This window comes from Anabrus simplex, chromosome 4 (assembly GCF_040414725.1).
Source record: "Anabrus simplex isolate iqAnaSimp1 chromosome 4, ASM4041472v1, whole genome shotgun sequence".
In the NCBI taxonomy this organism is placed as follows: Eukaryota; Metazoa; Arthropoda; class Insecta; order Orthoptera; family Tettigoniidae; genus Anabrus; species Anabrus simplex.
Genome location: NC_090268.1, coordinates 61,309,556 through 61,332,618, shown reverse-complemented (window position 1 = coordinate 61,332,618; position 23,063 = coordinate 61,309,556). Strand labels below are relative to the sequence as shown.

Below are 23,063 nucleotides of genomic sequence, written 5' to 3'. Positions count from 1 at the left end.
AGATAAAGGCAACGCTACGGTGATAATGACACGCACAGACTACACTCGGAAAATAGAACAATTACTCACCGATTCTACATACAGGAAAATTAGGAACCCTACCAACCGCATTAAGAACAAACTCCACACACTAGTAAAAAATTCCAGTATCCCAGCCGAAATACAGAAGAAACTGATATCCTCGGACCCGATACCTCCAAAATTGTATGGCCTGCCTAAAATCCACAAAGAAGGCATACCTCTGCGACCTATCGTGAGCGCTATAGGCTCTCCCACGCACGAGATCGCCCGCTACCTAGCTGGACTACTTCAGCCACATACAGGAAACACTGAAACGTACGTGAAGGACTCCCGACATTTCATCCAGCTCCTTAAGGACCAATCAATTGAAAGTACGGACCTATTAGTAAGCTTTGACGTCACGTCACTTTTCACCAAGGTGCCGCTAACAGAAGTATTTCCGCTATTAGATCAGAAACTTCCAGAAGACCTGTCAACACTAGCTAAAGAATGCCTTAGCGCCACTTACTTCTATTTCAACGGGGAGTTCTACGAACAGACTGAAGGGGCCGCGATGGGGTCGCCACTCTCTCCAATAATAGCAAACATGTATATGGAACACTTCGAACAGAAAGCCTTAGCTACATCTGCCCTGAAACCGAAATGTTTTCTCCGTTTTGTAGACGACACTTTTGTAATCTGGCCTCACGGGAGCAATAACCTACAGCTATTTCTCGACCATCTCAACTCCATACACGTAAATATTCAGTTCACCATGGAAATAGAAGTAGACGGAAAACTACCGTTCCTGGATGTGCTAGTAATACGTAACCCCAATGGGACGCTGAGTCGCGCAGTATACAGGAAACCCACTCACACAGACAGGTACCTACACGCCTCGTCTCATCATCACCCATCACAAAAGCAGGCTGTCCTAACATCACTAGTAAACAGGGCCATAGCGATATCTGACGCAGAGCACCTCGAGGAAGAAAAAGAACACCTCACGGAAACCCTTAGGAAAAATGGCTACTCGCTCAATAACATCCGACGAGTCCTTAAAAAATCAGAAGAGAAGAAAGAAAAGACCGCCGCAGGAGAAAACAACGGGAAAGAAGAACTGACCCGCCAGAAAACAGCGATACTGCCATACATTAAAAACACTACAGACAGGATCGGCAAGATACTGGACAAATACAACATAAAAACTATCTATAAACCTCACCGTAAGCTAGCCCGTTATCTACCACCAGTAAAAGACACAATAGAATTACAGGCCCCTGGAGTGTATCACATTGAATGTAGCTGCGGAGCTTGTTATGTAGGTGAGACAAAACATCTGATCTCCACCCGCCTAAAAGAACATATCCGTCACACCAAGAACCAAAACACAGATATTTCAGCAGTAGCCAAGCATTCCTACGAAACTAGGCACGGAATATCATTTGACAAGACCAAGATCCTAGCAGCTATCCCTTGGAATCTGGAAAGAAAAATCCGCGAGGCTATCGAAATCAAGAAACATCCGAATAACATAAATTTAGAAGAAGGATACAAAATCAGTAATTCTTGGATGCCCATCATTCATAGCTTAAGACATACAGACCACAACATAAACACACGGGCCGCAACCCCATTACATAACAGCGCGGGCAAGCCCCCACTACCTGGCTGTGACATAAACTTTCCAGAAGCCTCGCGAGACAGCCAGGGCTTACACCAGCCAGATAGGCTAGGATATAAAAGGCCAAGATCAAGGCCACTCTAGTAGTGTAACTCTGCCTGGGAGACTGATTACCTCGGATCGAGTAGGGGTATTTCAGTCGCCTTGACAATGAATACTGCAATGTATTCGAAACGTCGGCAAACTGTACGTGATATGCGTACAAGTACAACACGGTTCAACCCGGAAAATAAATTAGATGTTCAAGGTGTTCTTGTGTGTCATCCAGTGCGTGAGGGGCACACTGTCAATGCAGTTTATTACAATTCCTTTTTGTTGTATGAATTGCGCCGTGCAGTGCGAACCAAACATTCAGATCTTTTGGACAACGCCATAATCCTACACAATAACGTGACAGCCCATATGGCAGCCATCGTTCAGTGTCGCTTACAACAGTGGGGATGGGAGGTTCTTCCACAACCGCCTTATTCGCCTGATCTGAGCCCATGTGCCTATGATCTAGTCCCCAAAGTCAAGATGCCATTACGTGGACAATGGTTTGCTACCAAAGAGGACATCGTAACAGCATTTCAGAGAGAGGTAGCACGAGTTAGCGATACACATGCAGCAAATGGTATTCAGCACCTGCCCCACCACTGGCAACACACAGTGGAAACCTTGGGTGATTATATGAAGGTCTGTAACCAGTAGAGACCAGTCCTTTGTACGTAGTCTTGTGTATTTGCTGTCTATACCATGTTTACCAATTGCCCGTGTTCTGTCACTTTCCTACGAGAATCTCCTGAAGTCAGAATTTGCCTTCAGGCACTATGCATAAGTACATGTCCTAGATTTCCAAATGCATATCTTAGATTTTCTGTGTTGTCTCCTGTTCGCAAGAAAAAAAAAAAATTAGTTGCCATGACTTATGACTCGAACCTTGTATAATACTGTTCCTTTGGTGAAAGTTTTATTGTGTAATATTGAATCAAAATCTCAGAAGCTATTATTACTGCACTTAAGGTGGTAAACTGTAACCTTTCTCTCTCAGACAGCATCAAAAATTCACCATTCTTTAGCTTTTTTAAAATGAAAATTCTTCATATTCACGTTTATACTTTTTCTGAATAGATTCAGTAGTTCCCCTTTCATTTTTTATCATATATATTACCAAAATGTAGGTTTTCATAGAGACTAACTTACTAATTATTCAAGTCATTTTCATTCTCAAGTGAAATTAATATGAAAGATAATAATTTATTCTTACCAGTTCGTGAAGTTCAGGAATAGTCTTCTGCTTCACGAACAGTTGAGTTTCATAGTTATTCTCCTTATCATATAAATACAGAGGGTTAAACCACTCATATAAGGAATGATAGAGGCCAAATTTTAGATCTGTCTTCTCTCGAATTGCACGTGCTAGATCTCCTGTAAACAATCAAGAAGTGTTTTCAAAATACTAGTAAATGTTTTTCTATGGTTAAAAGAGTTCTCCCAGGATGGTAATATAGTAAGTGAGATTGAATCAAGGTGTAGTAAAACTAATACAGGGAGTTCACAGTTGCTATCAACAGTATTCTGTAAGAAGGAAGTCAGCTCCCGGACGAAACTATCTTTACATTGGTCTGTCTTCAGACCAACTTTGCTTTACGGGAGCGAAAGCTGGGTGGACTCAGGATATCTTATTCATAAGTTAGAAGTGACAGACATGAAAGTAGCAAGAATAATTGCTGGTACAAACAGGTGGGTACAATGGCAGGAGGGTACTCGGAATGAGGAGATAAAGGCTAAGTTAAGAATGAACTTGATGAAGCTGTACGCATAAACCGGCTTCGGTGGTGGAGTCATGTGAAGCAAATGGAGGAGGATAGATTACCTTGGAGAATAATGGACTCTGTTATGGAGGGTAAGAGAAGTAGAGGGAGATCAAGATGATGATGGTTAGACTCAGTTTCTAATGATTTAAAGATAAGAGGTATAGAACTAAATGAGGCCACAGCACTAGTTGCAAATAGAGGATAGTAAATTCACAGAGGCTTGCAGACTGAAAGCTGAAAGGCATAATGGTCTATAATGATAATGTATGTATGTAAAAGAGTCTTAACTTCCAGTGCAGGAGAGGGGGATAGAGTGGTCAGAATTTTACCTTGATCAGTCCTAACTCCCGAAGGAACCAACCAATGGAGGAAATACTTCCATACTCATTTGAGTAGCTGTTTGCGTTGAACAAGACTTGCCTAATAGATAAGTATAATTGATTTATATCCATTAAACTCAGTAGCGTAGTCAAGATCGGCCGATGGTGGGAGGGGTTATAGTTACAAAATGCTGATAGAACATAATGAGGGGAGGGGGGGGTTGTTTGTGTGTGTTTGTGGTGCACGACTTGTCATTAAAACAACACTGATACAAGTGAATTATGTTGATATTCAGATTGCAGCATACTAGAAAATCTTACATTAAAATACAGAACAAGAACAATATGGTCAAGGTCAACAGTTTTACAGCGAATTGTATGTTCAGTTTACAATCTAAAATCTAATTTTTGAGGCTTCATAGAAAATAGATTCAACAGATCTGTTGGTTTTACAATTATGTCTCTGAATGTTTGTTTAGTTTATTGTTAGTTTCTGTTTATTTCCTTTTTGTAAAAATTATATGGGTAGGTGGGGAGGGTTCTATTCCCAGGCCCTCCCTGGCTATGCCCCTGATTAAACTATGGATTAAACCTGATCTTTCCAGTTGGAAAGCTCAGTGATTAATACATTCACTCCCATAGACGCGTTGAAGCATTTAAGAGCAGCCTATTTGCAGGACCTTATCCGAGTTAAGGTGTTTAAGGTCGCACGATGTACACGTCGTTTCAAATTTAGCGCTAAATTTGTACAAAGACGTAGTTCATGTTAAAAATGATGGCTGGTACATAAATGAACAGTCCCTTGCCCTGGCTACCTGAACAGACGATACATTCCAATGTTTTCTTTCCTTTTTTCTTTGAGTAAACACAGACCTAAGCCAGTTGTGGCATTCTTGTGAGGGTGTGTAGTGAGGTAAGAAAGTAATTTATTGAACATTACAGACATTTAGCCCAGATAAATGTTCACAATTCCATTACATAAAACAAAGAACCATTAAACCCAGTGAAACTGAACAATTATAGACAGAACTAAAAACACACCAATTAAATTACTAGACGGATGACCAGTCCACATGTAAGGGCTAAGTGTAGTGAGATGAGTTATTGGTGTTTGTTTTCTTTTGCTTTACGTCACACTGACACAGATAGGTCTTATAGCGACAATGGGACAGGAAAGGCCTAGGAATAGGAAGGAAGCGGCCATGGCCTTAATTAAGGTATAGCCCCAGTATTTTCCTGGTGTGAAAAAGGGAAACCATGCCAGAAAACCGTCTTCAGGGCTGCCGACAGTTGGGTTTGAACCCACTATCTCCCGGATACGAGCTCATAGCTGAGCACCCCTAACCACAAGGCCAACTCGCCTGGTATGTGAGTTATTGTGTCGCGATAACATGATGAGTTACAAGCACAGTATATGAAGTGAGGAAATTGAAGACATACTTCTGAATGATGATTCGTGATGAATTCATCCCTGATTTCAGTGATAGCAAAAGCAATTCTGATGATGATATACCAGACTCTGGGCAAAGTGACATTCAGCCACATTCAAATAACCGATACACATTCGTCTTATTGCCCGTCTGCAATCAAGTTGACTGGCCGGGTAGGATTAAATGTTGACATCAGAAATAGCAACGAAATTATGTCTTTCATCAATTTATTTGTAAATGACAATTTTCTTGAATATGTATGCCATCAGACAAATCTTTACGGGGAACAAGTTATTAGTGCAGCACCGCATTCATTCACTAAATAGGCATATTCTATTTTTCAAGCGTGGAAACTGGTCGAAGTAAATGAGATGAAAAAGTTTATAGGACTAATGTTTGTAACTGGAATAATTCAAAAACCAGATCTGAAAATGTACTGGACAGAGGACACTATTTTCGGCTCGCAAACATTTTTCGAAAACCATGGCACGAACCCGGTTTGAAAACATATTGTCATTCTTGCACTTTAACGACAGCAGTCATTATGAGGGTAATCCTGATACGCTGTACAAAATTAGGCCAATTCTCAAAAGGCTCAGCGACCAGTATTCGTACAGTAACATTTGATGTAAAATAGTGCACTATATAGATGAGGGGATTTTAAAAGGCTAGGCTGGAGGTTTAAATCACCTTCTGAGGAACTGGTAGTCAACGTGTTAATTCAGGCCACGACCGCTTCCTTCCTACCCCTAGCCCTTTCCTATCCGATCGTCACCATAAGACCTATCTGTGTCGGTGCGACATAAAGCAGCTTGTGGAGAAATGAAAGAACCCTTGGTTCAAGTGTTCTGGCCACTACCAGAGGGTGTGAAAAGGGTCCATCCTCATCTAAGAAGATGTGAACGCTGCCCAGGAAATATTCCGCATGTGATTGGTTGATTGATTCCCCTGTTTTGGAAGGGTGCCATGTGCAGACTGGTAGTGGTGGGGTTAATATCCTAAGACAGGAGTTAGCATCTTGTATTCTGATCTTGATTCTCTGTCAAGGCAGATGTGTCCATTCTGAGTTCTTGTTCCACCCCAGGAGTTCCGGCCTAGGTAACAGGATAATGTAAATTGTACTTTCTTTAACATGTTTTCAGTTGCAGGAATTTTGTGGGGCAGTCTTGCATCTTCCATGAGCTGTACAAGGCCATAAAATGAATCAGAGGTGATGGGAACTTGTTTATCATGGAGAACTGGAATTCTGCTGTAGGAGATGGAGCTGATGAGAGTATGGTGGGCCATTTGAGACTTGGAACAACAAACAAGCATTGAGACTGTTAGTGGAGTGTGGCACCAGTAACCTGCTGGTGGTGGCAAACACTTGCTTCCTATACCATCATAGAAGATGATACACCTGGAAATCCTCTGGTGATCTCAGACATTACCAAACAGACTACATTCTTGCCATAAGTAGATTTAAAAATCAAATTAAGGACTGCAGGGCCTATTCAAGCTCTGACATAGGCTCAGACTACAACTTGGTGCTAAGTGAATGCCATCTTAAATTTAAGAAATTTTTAGAAAGATGAAAGGACAAAGAAAGGGACTTGGACAAATTAAAAGACATGCAGAAAAGAATGCTGTTTGTGGAGTTAATGGAAGAGAAAGTGATTGACATAGATGGTATAAAGATAGAGGAAAAATAGGCATGGATCAAAAAACGGACTAACCCAGGTGGTGGAAGATTTCTTGGGACTTCAGAAGAATGATAAGAAGAAGGACTGGATGACTGGTTAGCTGATTAAGATTATTGAGTGTAGAAGGGAACTAAATGTAATTGAGATGGAGGAAGGAAGAAAGCAGTGCAGAAAAATTAAGGAATGCCATAAACCAGAAAGCAAGGAAATGCAAGGAAAAAATCACTGTAGGATAGTTGCAAGGAATTCCAAGAGCTAATTATGGCTGGCAATCTGGAAATGGCCTACAAGAAGGTGAAGGGTAGTGAGTGGTGTGTAATGGCCTCCAGAAAGATGACAGCACCCAAGTGTATGAATAGGATGTGGTCACAGTGGTATGTTGTATGTAAGCCTTCCTACCTAATGCTTGTAAAACCTTCAATTATTTTTCTTAATGTATTTTAATTATCTTTTATTAAGTTCTAAGTATAATTATACCCTGTAAATACGTATTGTACATTTGTATAAATTCAAATATGTATTGTGAATATGTGTAACCTCAAAATCTGTGTAGTCAAAAACAGTAGAAAACTCTATAATATTCATTTATTGGGTATAATCCACCATCATTCTGATACATATTGAGATTTCTGGTAACTTACAGTAACGATTTGTTATCCAGACACATGTAGAAACGTTAGGAATGTTATACAAAGACTTAATAACAATAATGTTATAGACTTGTCCATATGTGTTAATTTTTTGCTAGTTGCTTTATTTCTCACTGACACAGATAGGTCTTATGGTGACGATGGGACAGGAAAGGGCTATGGGTAGGAAGGAAGTGGCCATGGCCTTAATTAAGGTACAGCAGGTAAGCAAGGAAATGCAAGGAAAAAATCCCTGTAGGATAGTTGCAAGGAATTCAAAGAGCTAATTATGGCTGGCAATCTGGAAATGGCCTACAAGAAGGTGAAGGGTAGTGAGTGGTGTGTGTGAGATGTATTATTTACAGTGTACTATGTCTTCTGGTATGGGCTATATCAAATTTGTTACTTTCATTGATCTGTCTCAGTCTCATCCTTGGCTTTGACAATATGAAAGTGACTCAGGTATGAGTGATGCTAGTAATACCATTGCTTATGCAGCCAGTCCCTGTTATGAATGGTGTGAATGGGAAACCATGGAAAACCATCCTCAGGGCTGCCGACAGTGGGGTTCGAACCTACTATCTCTCGAATACTGGATACTGGCTGCACTTAAGTGACTGCAGCTATCGAGCTCAGTTCCATATGTGTTTGTATGTTGTTGTATGTTGGGTATTCAGCCCGAAGGCTGGTGTGATCCTCTGCAGCTCCGCCAACAGTTGTCATAAATAGCCTAGGCGTCACTGAAAAGGCGTACTAGGGAAATGAGGAGTGAGGTAGTTTCCTGTTGCTTTCCTCACCAAGCCAGCCGTTGCTATTACATATCAGTCTGCCAAGCCCGTGCGTGTACCAACTGACCCTATGAGCGATATTTTCACACCATTCATAACAGGGACTGGCTGCATAAACAATGGTATTACTAGCATCACTCATACCTCAGTCACTTTCATATTGTCAAAGCCAAGGATGAGACTGAGACAGATCAATGAAAGTAACAAATTTGATATAGCCCATACCAGACGACATAGTGCACTGTAAACACTACATCTCACCAGCAAAGGCATCCATATGTGTTTGTAAACCATAATCGAACATTCAAGTTTGATCTACTCCAATCAAGAGGGCGGTTGATCGATTGTTCCTTGTATGTTTGGATGCGTTCCATTTAGAGTGTTGCAAGAACATTTCCAGAAGTCTATATTGCTAGACTGTTTGTTGAACAATATATATATCGAGCTGACAGGCCGAGAGGTCAGTCGGTCAATCAGTGAGACAGTGGAGTAAGAGAATGTACAGTGTGGGTTAGACTGAGTGTTACAGTGAGCTGAGTAGTTGGTTGATATCTGAAATTGTCAGAGTCAACTTCAGTAAAAGGGTAGTCAGTCTTGCCTTGTGATGGTAAAGTGAATAATTAGTGAGTGGCCTTGTGAATATCTGCACTTTTCAGAATCGACTATGTGATGGTGAAATGAATGACAGTGTGAGGATTTGTTGATATCTGTACTTGACAGAATTGACAGTAAATTGCTTCAGTGTGTTTCCTTTAATAATGTTGTGTATAATTGTATGTAACTGTGTGTTGTTAAGAAATAGATGAAGCGACAATAAAGTGGTTTTATGCACGGAAGTGAACCTATCTCGTGTGATATTTATTTACACCAAAATAGAATTGCGTTGAGAACGATACATATGGAAAGGGGCCATCCCACTCTGTATGGCAGTAAAGCAACCACAGGAGTAGTTAATATTGAAGATGAAGATTTAATTGATCCAGATGACCGATGATGCTTTTTGCTATTGGCTTTACATCGCACCGACACAGATAGGTCTTATGGCGACGATGGGACAGGAAAGGGCTAGGACAGGGAAGGAAGCGGCCATGGCCTTAATTAAGGTACAGCCCCAACATTTGCCTGGTGTGAAAATGGGAAACCACGCAAAACCATCTTCAGGGCTGCCGACAGTGGGATTCGAAACCACTATCTCCCAAATACTGGATACTGGCCGCACTTAAGCGACTGCAGCTATCGAGCTCGGTAGACAACATTTTATGTGTAGAAGTCATGCAGGCAGCTCAAGTGATGAAAGACAAGAAGGAGGTAGGAACTAATGGGCTTCCAACTGAGTTGATCAAAGCTGCAGGGAATGGAGTGAAGAACACCCTATTCAACTTGGTGTGGACCATCTATGAAACTAGACGGCTGCCTGAGGACTTTCATCGACGTTGAAAAAGCATGTGACAGAGTGGAGTTGTTTCAGGTGCAGATAGAGGAGTGAAATTTAAAGACAGGAGGTTAATTTAGCACCTCTACAAAGACGAAGGGGCTGTTAAAAAGAAAAAAAATGCAGTGAACATCAGGAAGAAGCAACAATAAAGCAACGGGTGAGACAGGGCTGCTCACTGCCTCCCAAGCTGTTCACTGTGTACATCCAACAAGCTATGGAGGAAGTAAAAGAGAAGTGAGGAGATGACGGCAGAGTTTGGGTTCAGGGTGAATAGCTGGACATGTTGTGCTTTTCAGGTGTCCTAGCAGTCCTAGCTGAGATTGACATGCAGTTAACATTCATGCCGAATGATCTGGAAGCCACACTCAGTACCAGATACAACATGACCATAAACAAGGGCAAAATCAAGACCCTCACAGTGAGCAGGCACAAAAATGGAAGAATTACAGTTTTAAAAAGGATTAAAGTTTAAAGTATTTCATAATGTTTAATTATTACCTAGAAGATCACGATGAGCACCTACATCTGCAGAATTCCAGCTGAATGAGTATTTGGAAGGCCACAAAGTGTATCCCTCATGATGCTTACTAGTCAGCACAACATACCTGAAAGTTATTGAAACACATTTATAATTTTAAAGGACAATACATTAAATATTCAAAAAACAATACAGAGATCTTGTACACTGTAAGTCAGTTTATCTCCACCTTACTAGAAAGAGTGATTAGGATACCCAACTTGTGCTGAAGAAGGGTTTTTATTTTTTTAAATGTATCTTATTTTTCCTATATAAACTGCTGTAATACTACACACTCTAATTTTACTTCCTGATATGTGGATTCTTAATTAGATTTATTTAAAATTGGAATTATTCTCCTTGTACAGAGGTATTTTCTTCAGTTACAAGAAGGACTATAGAAGAGTATTCAACAGTCTAGTATGATACTTGCCTTCCAAACTGTTCAAGTCTGCCCTGCTTTGCAGAACCTGATCAGCCCTAAACAGAATGCACAAGAATGCATCATTCTTAACTACGTTCTCCCTGCAAGCTGCATTATTCTTCACATTACCAATGCAGTTTGTTTCTTTTCCATGTCCAGATCATATTACGTGCTGTATTTCGAAGAAATGTTTGTACGAGCATGAGGCATTCTACTGGCTCTACTTTGGATAGAACCACAGCAGGTGTGGTGATATCCTCCTCAACTGGGAAAAAATATCATTGCCAAAATGTGACTGTGCAGCTGATAGGCAGACCATTCACCATCATGGTTTCGAGGGGACCGTAACCTATGGCTTTATTGGGAAGCAACTCCAATACAAAAGTGATATCTCTAGACAGCAGTAATATACAAATAACATTAATAAAGTACAGATGCGTTAGGGAACAGAGTCTTGTTTCTGGCTGTCCAGTATAGGGCTGGTTTGTGTGGTCCTGTGTATATACTTCTTTTTGTATGTGATTGTGTATTAAGTGTGTGCTAAATGTTTTGACCATAGCGTAACAGGTTTTTCTTTTTCCTTTTTTTTTTTTTTTGCTAGTTGCTTCACGTTGCACCGACACAGATAGGTCTTATAGCAACGATGGGACAGGGAAGGCCTAGAAATGGGAAGGGAGCGGCCAGGGTCTTAATTAAGGTACGGCTCCAGCATTTGCTCGATGTGAAAATGGGAAACCACGGAAAACCATCTTCAGGGCTGCCGACCGTGAGGTTCAAACCCACTATCTCCCGGATGAGAGCTCACAGCTGCGCGCTCCTAACCGCATGGCCAACTCACCCGGTTAGCGTAACAGTGAGCGCTATTAGCTGCCATCCTTGGGAGGATGGGTTTAATTCCCGGTATTGCTCGCAATTTAAGAATGGTCAACATATGGTTAAAATGGTACATGTGCCTGAAAAGAGCTGCACCACCTCGGAGTGAGGACAAGAGTTTACTGTTTAATTTAGACAATGTGTAATGATTCACTGTAGTAAGTTAGGTGCCATAGTTCAGTAGTTTAATTATTCTGCAGTCCTAAGAAAATAGTTATGAGCCTATGTGTGAACAGAGCACCAAAATAAATTTCCCTTGGTGTTATAATAGCCAATGGAAGAAAAATATTTTTACATCAGGTGAGAGGACAATGATTCTCTGTCATTTCCACAACAGAAGCAGCATGCCAAACTTCTGGAAGTTTGTTATGGTAGCAAGTCCATGTTCGATGTATTTTTGTATTTCTATGATTACTTTTCCATTCTCTTGTGACTTTATTTTCTAAGAGAATTTTGCAATGATCCTGAATATCGCATTGATACTTTCATAGATTACATATTTCTTAGGTGTCATGTGTATTAATAATGTTGAAATTTCCATTCTTAACTAAGTTTTCCCTGCATTATTCTTCAGATTACCAATGCAGTTTGTTTCTTTTCCATGTCCAAATCATATCCTGTGCTGAATATGGGATAAATGTTTGTACAAGCATGAGGCATTTTACTGGCTCTACTTTCGACATTATTTAACATATTTACCATTTGTTAGCTTGGGCACATTGTTTGTGTATTCTAAGGAATGTATACTATAGAAAATAGGCCTTTTTGAATGAATGTGGACATAAACTGAAGCAACACAAGCTGCTTTAATTTAGTTTGAGAAGTGTATTTAATGTCACAGTTACTGTGATGTCACCAGGGCCAAATTTAACTATTGCAATGCCTCTGGGCCTATATAATTTTGCCTCCCACCCCTCACTCTCCTTAAACTTGACAAGACAAAATTGCAATTACTATTATATTTATATAATGAATAAAATAATACAGTAGAATACCTACAAGGTAAAATATCAAGAGACGGGGAAGTGAGGAGGGGGAGGAGTAACAACCTCGTTAAAAAACCTGGGTCCATCTGGCTCCGGGTGGTAGCACCCAGTAAGGGCCCCTGCCTAGGGTTACAGGTGAAACCTGGCCAACGGTCTTGAAGGCGGAAGAGGAACTCTGCTTTAGTTCCGAACGGTAGAGAGAGCGGAAGAGCCTAGTGGAGTGAACCACGAACAAAAATCAAATTTCGGACTAACAATCCGATCTTATCCTGGAATCTAATTCCTCACTTTGTATTTTATACAATTTCAATTGCAGTATGGAAAGTCCGCTGAATGCAGGCACTACCCCAGGTGGTAACTCGAAAGAGAAATCCACCATTGCATCATGCAATGCATTGGGACTAAAGGTTCTGGGGAGTCCCAACAACTGCAATCAGAAGGTTGAGTCGGAGCAACCTTGGAATCCTTCTAAAATAAAATTCAAAAAGGAATCCTTTTTTGGCACTTTAAATGTAAATTCTCTACTCAAGACTGGTAAACAAAAAGAACTAGAAATACTTCTAGAGAAAAACAAAATTCAAATTTTGGCAGTTCAAGAAACTAGATTCCTAGATGAAAATGTAATAGACACTTGTAACTACAGGATCTTTAAAGGCAAACCAGCAATCAAACTTATGAAGGGGATGCCACTACTTGGTACAGCTTTCTACATTCATAAAAGTATAATAGGAAATGTAACAGAATTTAAATCCAACTCAGAAAGAATATCTCTCCTATCAATTAAATGCAAAAACAAAACGTACACACTTGTTAATTGCCATGCACCAATAAATGAAGACAATAGGAAAAACCCTCAAAAAACAGAGGAATTCTGGGTTCGTTTGGAAAATGAAATATCCAAAATTCCGAAAATGAACACCACATTACTATTAGGTGACTTCAATGCACAAATAGGTAGAGAAAAGAAATTTAGAAATGTAGTAGGACATTACCCAGCCCACAGAAGAACAAATACAAATGGTATTAGGCTAATCAGTTTGTGTCAAAGCTATCACCTGAAACTAATGTCAACCTTCTTTAGAAAACTCCCCAGAAAAGCTAAAACGTGGATATCTCCAAACCCAATGTTAGGAGAGTTTCAGTTAGATCATGTGGCTGTTTCAAAAAAAAGTACAAAAGAAATTATGAATGTGAAAGTAGTAAGGAATGGTGAATTTGATTCCGACCATTATCTCTCTAAAATTAAAGCCAAACTCCTACCTAATAAAGAACAAAGAAAGCCACAGATGTTAATAAAATATAATGTAGACAGACTTACTATAACAAAAGAATCAATTAAAAACTACCAAGATGAAATTAAAGTGGCTAAACAAGGCAACTGGCAAGAAATATCCAAAGCAATTAATTATGCAGCACAGAAAACATTTGGGCCAATAAAAAATAAAAGGAAAATATGGTGGAATGAAATATGTGAAGAAGCTTTAGCAGAGAGGGCTAAAACATGGAAAAAATGGAAATGCTCAAAGAAAATTGAAGATTTTGATCAGTTTAAACAACAAAGGAAGGAAACAGCAAGGATAATCAGAAGTACTAAACGAGCCTTTCAAAAGGAGAAACTTATAGAAATGGACAAAATCTTTATAAAAAATAACACCCGTGACTTTTATCAGACTTTTAAGAATGAATTAAAGGGGTACCAAACTACAAATGTTAGTTTCAAGGATGAAAACGGCAGAATTGGACTAAGCAATACTGAAAATTGTGAGATATTAGCAAGATATTTTGATCAACTTTTGAACTGTCCTGAACCAAGTCATAAATTAGAATTTCAAGATATTGATGAAAGTTTGGAAGAAGACATACCACCAACTATAAAAGAAATTGAAGAAGTAATTAAAACCCTCAAAAACAACAAAGCTAGCGGAGAAGATTCTATTAAAGCAGAACTTTTGAAGTGGTCCTTGCCAAATATAGCAAATGAGCTACAATTACTCTTTGAAGAAATCTGGAAAACTGAAAAAATTCCTGAGGAATGGAAAGTAGCCTTGATACATCCACTCCACAAAAAAGGTAATAAACAGGACGTTAATAACTACAGAGGAATATCTTTATTAGCAGTGGCATATAAAATATTTTCCAAGATTTTATTAAACAGAGTAGAAACAACACTAGACAATCATTTAGGTGAATATCAAGGTGGTTTCAGGAAAGGAAGATCATGCTCAGAATAAATATTTAATCTTAAGTCAATAATTCGCCACAGGTTACTTAATTCAAAGGACATTGTAGTCATGTTTGTAGATTTCAAAAAGGCTTTTGATTCTGTTGACAGAGAAACTATATATAAAATAATTCGAGAATTTGGCATAAAGTCTAAACTGGCAAATCTAATCCGTGAAACACTTACAGACACAGTCTCTAAAGTGAAATTTCTGGGAGAGATATCACAGCCTTTCAGAATAAAAACTGGTGTACGACAAGGCGACGGACTATCCCCAATTCTTTTTAATTGTGTCCTAGAGAAAATAGTGAGAATTTGGAACGAAAAACTTATTGAACTCAACATTTTACCGATAAGGTTAGGAAGAGGAAACAAAAGGACTGAAATAAATTGTCTTGCATTTGCAGATGACTTTGCAATACTTTCTGAAAATATGACATCTGCTGTAACCCAAGTAAATGTCTTGGAAAGAATTGCCAGCAGAACTGGCTTAAGAATTTCTGCAGAAAAAACAAAATTTTTAACAAATATTTGGGATGCACCAACATTTCTGAAAACAGATATTGGCCAAATAGAGAGGGTAAAAAAATTCAAATATCTAGGGGAAATAATCCAAGAAAATGGTTTAGAAAAATCTGCAGTAGAGGAGAGGGTACATAAAATAGAGAGAGCTTATGGTGTCACCAAAGATATCTACAATAAAAGATGCCTATCCAAAAGTGCAAAAATAAGGCATTACAACACAGTAGTGAAGCCAGAATGCCTATATGCAAGCGAGTGTCTGGCATTAAACTATAATTTAGATAAACTAGAAATACTACAAAGGCGAATCATGAGGAAAATATTAGGCCCACAAAACACAGCAGAAGGTTGGAAATTACGAAGTAATGCTGAAATATATCAAAAAATAGAAAATATATCAGATGTAATGAGGAAAAGGAGACTTATGTTTTTTGGACATTTATATCGAATGCAAGATAGTAGATTAACCAGTAAGATTTTCAGATATTTGTGGAGTAAGAAATCAACGACAAGCTGGGTCAATGAAGTAAGAAAGGATTTAGAAAAAAACAATATAACAACAGAAGAAATAAATAATAGAGAAGGCTTTCGGGAAAAAGTATTGAAAATAGAAGGATTCCAAGGTAGGAAAGTAAAAAAGACTGGTTCAAATTGGTCTGAAGACAGAAAGAAGAAACATAGTGAACAGATGAAAGCGTACTGGAAGAAAAGGAAAGAACAAAGAAGAAGGAATTGAAATTGGCACGTGGTCCTCTGGTGGCCCATTCGAAAGAATAATAATAATAATAATAATAATAATAATAATAATAATAATAATAATAATAATAATAATAATAATAATAATAATAATATCATCATCATCATCATCATCATCATCATCATCAAGACTGAAACCAGCTGGAAACTTTGGAACAACAATGAAGTCTACAAAAATGTGGAGAAAATTTCAGAGACCATGAAAAAGAGAAGCTTATCATTTCTCGGACAACTGTAAACCAGGCTAACCAAAAAGTTATTTGACTACCTGTGGAACAAAAAGACAATGATGGCATGGATTAAGGAAGTTTGTAAAGATCTAGAGAAGTTCAGATGTTAGGCAGGAGATAATTTTGGACCAAGATTCAAAATTTGGAAGGGTGTCAAGTCAAAATAACTGCCAAGACAGGAAGAGCCTGGACAGATGAACAGAAAAAACAGCATAGCACCCATATGAAGGAGTACTGGAGGAAGAGGAACCCTCAGACAAAGAAAAAATGAAATTGTAGCAGTCAATTCATAAATTTAAAAAAATAATAATATTTCAGCTGAGAGAGCAGACACCTGTCAACTCTGCACATTTCACTACCATGTCTTTTAAACAGTAACATGTAATCACAATGAGAGTGGAAATTCTCATGTTCTGATAACTGCTGATTTTCGTCCTTCCAATCGAAGACAGTTGTTGCAAATTGGGATGTCCCTCCAAAAAGTTTACAAGAAGCACAAAAACAGATAGTTGGTTGCACGAATAAACCAGATACGTTTCATAATGTCTCCATTTAAAAGCTTTCTTTGAAATGGCACTTTTGTCAGAAATCGCTATCTGTAGAGCATAGTAGTCTCTAGTAAAATTATCCATAAGCCAAAAATAAGGGTAATTGTTTGGTTTAAAAATATCTTCTCTTGGTACTAGATCGTCTTCACGAATTTCACTTACAGTTCCAACAGCAGATCAATGGAAACGCAATTAAACTGGGCGTACACTCGTCAAAGTTTTCTGTCAAAAACATATCAGATATAAAGCTTTTCAGGCGTTTGCTCTATTAACCAGCGTTTTGTCTTAGGTCTGACACTAGACTTATCAGAGTGGGATGTGTCAGACCCTACCCACTGACGCTGGAGTGTATGCAGATGAACCTATCAGAAGCCTTTATAAGAGGCACAGTCTGATAACTGCATATGGGAGATTAATCTCCACAATGGAATTATTGCCCGCCTAGCAATTCCGAATGGAAAATTCTAAATTCCCTCTCCCCTCGACTCCCCCCGTGGCTTGCTGCTGTATATTGGATAGGAGCAAGGTAGGAGCGGGGACCAGGGAGATAGCTGAGCTAGGCTTTGGTCCGTAACATCACCAATGCTATCAAGCAAGTGTTACTCACCATATATACTTCCTCACCTCATACTTCTGACTTAATTAATAGACAATAGAGTGCTGGTATTTCATTCCCGTTTACTTCAACATCCTTATAGGAAGACACTGCAGGGCTGCTGTTAAAGGAGCAAAATAGTTTTCTTTTTATTGGCAGATTTGCTAAAATGAAATGCAATATTTCAGGTTTAGTGTTCTCTTTTGTTGGTTGGAATCGAACCCATGATAATGGGTCGGACACCACCACTGATCTCCCGAGGAAGCTAATTAGTTAGTGAAGGGTGCGTACGACCGCTGTAAAATTCAACATGTTTGTGGGTTACTGTAGTCACGTCCTAGTTCGTGAACCATGGGCAACGGCTGAGTGGCCTAGTAAGTGGTCCTGAGAGTCGGGATACCAGTTGCTATGGAATGGGAGTGGGCATCTCGGACATATTCTGAGTCGTGGCCCTCCTTGTGCTCAGGCGGCTAGGACTATACAATTCACCGGTGGTCCATAACCCGTTAGAGGAGAGATCCTCACTTGGACTATGTGCAAGTAGGGCAGCATCCTGCTTCATGAATTTACCGAGCTCAGAACACTTTAAGCAAGCCTCGGACCTATGGGAGTAATGGAGTCCCACTCCCATTTGACAGGCGAGGGACTCCTTGGAAACAACTTGGCGAACGAAATGGAATTCGATGGGGAGCTATCAACATTAATGGGGCTTATGGAAGAAAGAAGGTAGAACTGGCTGAGTCAGCAAAGAGGATGCATCTGGATGTGCTAGGAGTAAGTGATATTCGGGTAAGGGGAGATAAGGAGGAAGAGATAGGAGATTATAAAGTGTACTTGACGGGTGTTAGAAAGGGAAGGGCAGAGTCTGGGGTAGGGCTCTTTATCAGGAATACCATTGCACGCAACATAGTTTCTGTTAGGCACGTAAATGAGCGAATGATGTGGGTAGATTTGTCAGTGGGAGGAATTAGGACAAGAATTGTGTCTGTGTTTTCACCATGTGAGGGTGCAGATGAGGATGAAGTTGACAAGTTTTATGAAGCATTGAGTGACATTGTGGTCAGGGTCAACAGCAAGGATAGAATAGTGCTAATGGGCGATTTCAATGCGAGAGTTGGGAATAGAACTGAAGGATACGAAAGGGTGATTGGTAAATGTGGGGAAGATATGGAAGCTAATGGGAATGGGAAGCGTTTGCTGGACTTCTGTGCTAGTATGGGTTTAGCTGTTACGAATACATTCTTCAAGCATAAGGCTATTCACCGCTACACATGGGAGGCTAGGGGTACCAGATCCATAATAGACTATATCTTAACCGACTTTGAATTCAGGAAATCTTTTAGGAATGTACGAGTTTTTCGGGGATTTTTCGATGATACAGACCACTATCTGATCTGTAGTGAACTAAGTATCTCTAGGCCTAGGGTAGAGAAAGTGAAATCTGTCTGCAAACGAATAAGGGTTCAAAATCTCCAGGACGAGGAAATTAGACAGAAGTACATGGATATGATTAGCGAGAAGTTTCAAACAGTAGACAGTAAGCAGGTTCAGGATATAGAAAATGAATGGGTGGCATACAGGGATGCTGTAGTAGAAACAGCAAAGGAATGCCTAGGAACAACTGTGTGTAAAGATGGGAAAAGGCGAACATCTTGGTGGAATGATGAAGTGAGAGCAGCCTGTAAACGTAAAAAGAAGGCTTATCAGAAATGGCTCCAAACAAGGGCCGAGGCAGACAGGGATTTGTACGTAGATGAAAGAAACAGAGCGAAACAAATAGTTGATGAATCCAAAAAGAAGTCATGGGAAGATTTTGGTAATAACCTGGAAAGGCTAGGTCAAGCAGCAGGGAAACCTTTCTGGACAGTAATAAAGAATCTTAGGAAGGGAGGGAAAAAGGAAATGAACAGTGTTTTGAGTAATTCAGGTGAACTCATAATACTGTAGATCCCAGGGAATCACTGGAGAGGTGGAGGGAATATTTTGAACATCTTCTCAATGTAAAAGGAAATCATCATGGTGGTGTTGCAAACAGCCAAGCTCATGGGGAGGAGGAAAATGATGTTGGTGAAATTATGCTTGAGGAAGTGGAAAGGATAGTAAATAAACTACATTGTCATAAGGCAGCAGGAATAGATGAAATTAGACCTGAAATGGTGAAGTATAGTGGGAAGGCAGGGATGAAATGGCTTCATAGCGTAGTCAAATTAGCGTGGAGTGTTGGTAAGGTACCTTCAGATTGGACAAAATCAGTAATTGCACCTATCTATAAGCAAGGGAACAGGAAGGATTGCAATAACTATCGAGGTATCTCATTGTTTAGTATACCAGGCAAAGTATTCACTGGCATCTTGGAAGGGAGGGTGCGATCAGTCGTTGAGAGGAAGTTGGATGAAAACCAGTGTGGTTTCAGACCACAGAGAGGCTGTCAGGATCAGATTTTCAGTATGCGCCAGGTAATTGAAAAATGCTACGAGAGGAATAGGCAGTTGTGTTTATGTTTCGTAGATCTAGAGAAAGCATATGACAGGGTACCGAGGGAAAAGATGTTCGCTATACTGGGGGACTATGGAATTAAAGGTAGATTATTAAAATCAATCAAAGGCATTTATGTTGACAATTGGGCTTCAGTGAGAATTGATGGTAGAATGAGTTCTTGGTTCAGGGTACTTACAGGAGTTAGACAAGGCTGTAATCTTTCACCTTTGCTGTTTGTAGTTTACATGGATCATATGCTGAAAGATTTAAAATGGCAGGGAGGGATTCAGTTAGGTGGAAATGTAGTAAATAGTTTGGCCTATGCTGACGACTTGGTCTTAATGGCAGACTGTGCCAAAAGCCTGCAGTCTAACATCCTGGAACTTGAAAATAGGTGCAATGAGTATGGTATGAAAATTAGCCTCCCGAAGACTAAATTGATGTCAGTAGGTAAGAAATTCAACAGAATTGAATGTCAGATCGGTGATACAAAGCTAGAACAGGTCGATCATTTCAAGTATTTAGGTTGTGTTTTTTCCCAGGATGGTAATATAGTAAGCGAGATTGAATCAAGGTGTAGTAAAGCTAATGCAGTGAGCTCGCAGTTGCGATCAGCAGTATTCTGTAAGAAGGAAGTCAGCTCCCAGACGAAACTATCTTTACATCGGTCTGTTTTCAGACCAACTTTGCTTTACGGGAGCGAAAGCTGGGTGGACTCAGGATATCTTATTCATAAGTTAGAAGTAACAGACATGAAAGTAGCAAGAATGATTGCTGGTACAAACAGGTGGGAACAATGGCAGGAGGGTACTCGGAATGAGGAGATAAAGGCTAATTTAGGAATGAACTCGATGGATGAAGCTGTACGCATAAACCGGCTTCGGTGGTGGGGTCATGTGAGGCGAATGGAGGAGGATAGGTTACCTAGGAGAATAATGGACTCTGTTATGGAGGGTAAGAGAAGTAGAGGGAGACCAAGACGACGATGGTTAGACTCTGTTTCTAACGATTTAAAGATAAGAGGTATAGAACTAAATGAGGCCACAACACTAGTTGCAAATCGAGGATTGTGGCGACGTTTAGTAAATTCTCAGAGGCTTGCAGACTGAACGCTGAAAGGCATAACAGTCTATAATGATAATGTATGTATGTATGTTATTTAATAATAATAATAATAATAATAATAATAATAATAATAATAATAATAATAATAATAATAATAATAATAATAATAATAATAATAATAATAATAACCGTGCCCGGTCAGCTTACGTGGGGGTTTAGCTCTGAATTTAGTAAGAGCTAGGCATAACCCTGCATAAGACACTGGGATGGGGGCCCTCAACCCCGACACGGCGCGTCCCAATGGCTGATAGGGGAAGTTCCTGTAGATATGCAGGACAGGTGCGAAAAAGGCTTCGCCAAATAAGCACCCGCGGATCAACTGAGGTGTCAGGAAAAATGGTCAACGGCTTCAACAGTGGAAGAGGACATATCCCAATGACGGAAAGGGCGGAAGAACCGACCCAAATCCACTTTGCGTCTGACTTGCAGCAAGCGGCAAAGTGGTCAGTGTCTGTCTCCAATGGAGCGGCTGAACATCACATCACCTGGCTGTAGGTTATAAAAAGCAAAAATCAGCTATGAAGAGTTCTAAAACTGTGCCTCGGAAAATGCCGCTGCCTGGGGTACGCCAGGGCGTCTATGGAGCCACCGCTAGAGATGACAGCGTGCGAGCCGGTGGTGGTGGGAGCATAAGCTGCTGGCCTCCCATCGGGTCACCCGAACAAGCTACAGTAGCTCAAGACGATCATGGCGGAACACAAGAACCTGATTATCATACCGCACCTGGTGCAAGTGCTTTTGTGCCAAGTACGACCTCTCGTATCAGTAAGCCCAAAAAACGCATTAAACGGAACAATGATATGAATGAATTTATCATGCAGGCATATCTTCGAATAACTCGTCTTGAAACTGAAATTGCAGGATATAGGCAACAACTACACACAGCCTTTACAAATCAGTACCCAACAATGAAAGTTACTGAACAGCGCATTGCAGATCAACGAAGATCAATCATCAAGAACAATTTGATCCCGGGTCCTGTTCTTAGTAGAATAAGACAAGAAGTAACACAAGAACTCTTTCCACATCTTGAAAGTACCAAGTCTGACTCAACGGTTAACAGTCCACCTGATACTGATATAACAGTACATACAAGTACTCCTGAAGTGATACTTTCAGATAACCCTGACCTCCATGACAAGACACATGTTGAATTCTACAAGGCCCTTCTAGAATATTCTGGTACTGATCCTACACAACAACCCATACTGCCAAGGCAGCAATCATCCAAAAAGTTTGGAAAAACCATTGAAGATCTTAATTCGATAGTCTTTTCCAGAATATCTGAAAGAGCATCAGACGTTCCCTGAAGTACATACTGCTATATACTGAGCAGCACTTGCCGCAGTACGACTGAACAATGGAAAGCCATTTTTGCCTAACAATAAGTCTGTCAAGAAAAAATTGAGAAAACCATCTTGGGCAAAACGCCTGAAAGAACGCATCATCCAAATCCGCCAGGACGTGAATCGCCTGCAGCAATACAAGAATGGAGTAAGAGGGAAACGCCTAAATAACAAAATTATTCGAATTCTGAAAATCAGTTCAAGGCAGAGTCTGGAGGAACCTGGAAGCACAGTACTACAAGAAACCCTCGAAACCATGAAGCAAAAGTTGGCCGCATTATTCAAGCGCCTGAAAAGATACCAAAACATCACAGAGAGAAAATCACAGAATGCAATGTTCGAAAGAAATGAGAAACAGTTCTACAACAATCTGAACGAGAGTACACAAGATGCAGCACAAGATGGAAATACGCCCAGCGAAGAAAAAATTCACAGCTATTGGTCGGGAGTATGGTCGAACCCAATAGAGTACAATGCGGAAGCCCATTGGATCAGTGAACTGAAAGATAGAACTAATGAAGTGAAGCATATGGCAACCAAGGCTGTTGAGATCGGAGAAATACAACAGAGCATCAAGAAACTGCAGAACTGGAAGGCCCCAGGCATTGATCGTATACACAATTATTACTACAAGAAATTTACATGTACTCATTTCCTTCTGACTCAACATTTCCAGAA

At 40.0% G+C, this 23,063-nt stretch overlaps 1 protein-coding gene across 1 annotated transcript in view; it reads right to left on the bottom strand.

Annotated features, from left to right (window-relative positions):
• Positions 1-23,063, bottom strand: part of LOC136872395 (alpha-L-fucosidase) — an 86,394-nt gene that overhangs the window by 55,382 nt on the left and 7,949 nt on the right. The window contains exons 3-4 of the mRNA XM_067146210.2: positions 10,263-10,369; positions 2,931-3,091 (exon numbers count right to left, since the gene is read on the bottom strand). Of these exons, the coding sequence (XP_067002311.2) occupies positions 2,931-3,091; positions 10,263-10,369 (268 nt within the window). The remainder of the gene's footprint in view (positions 1-2,930; positions 3,092-10,262; positions 10,370-23,063) is intronic.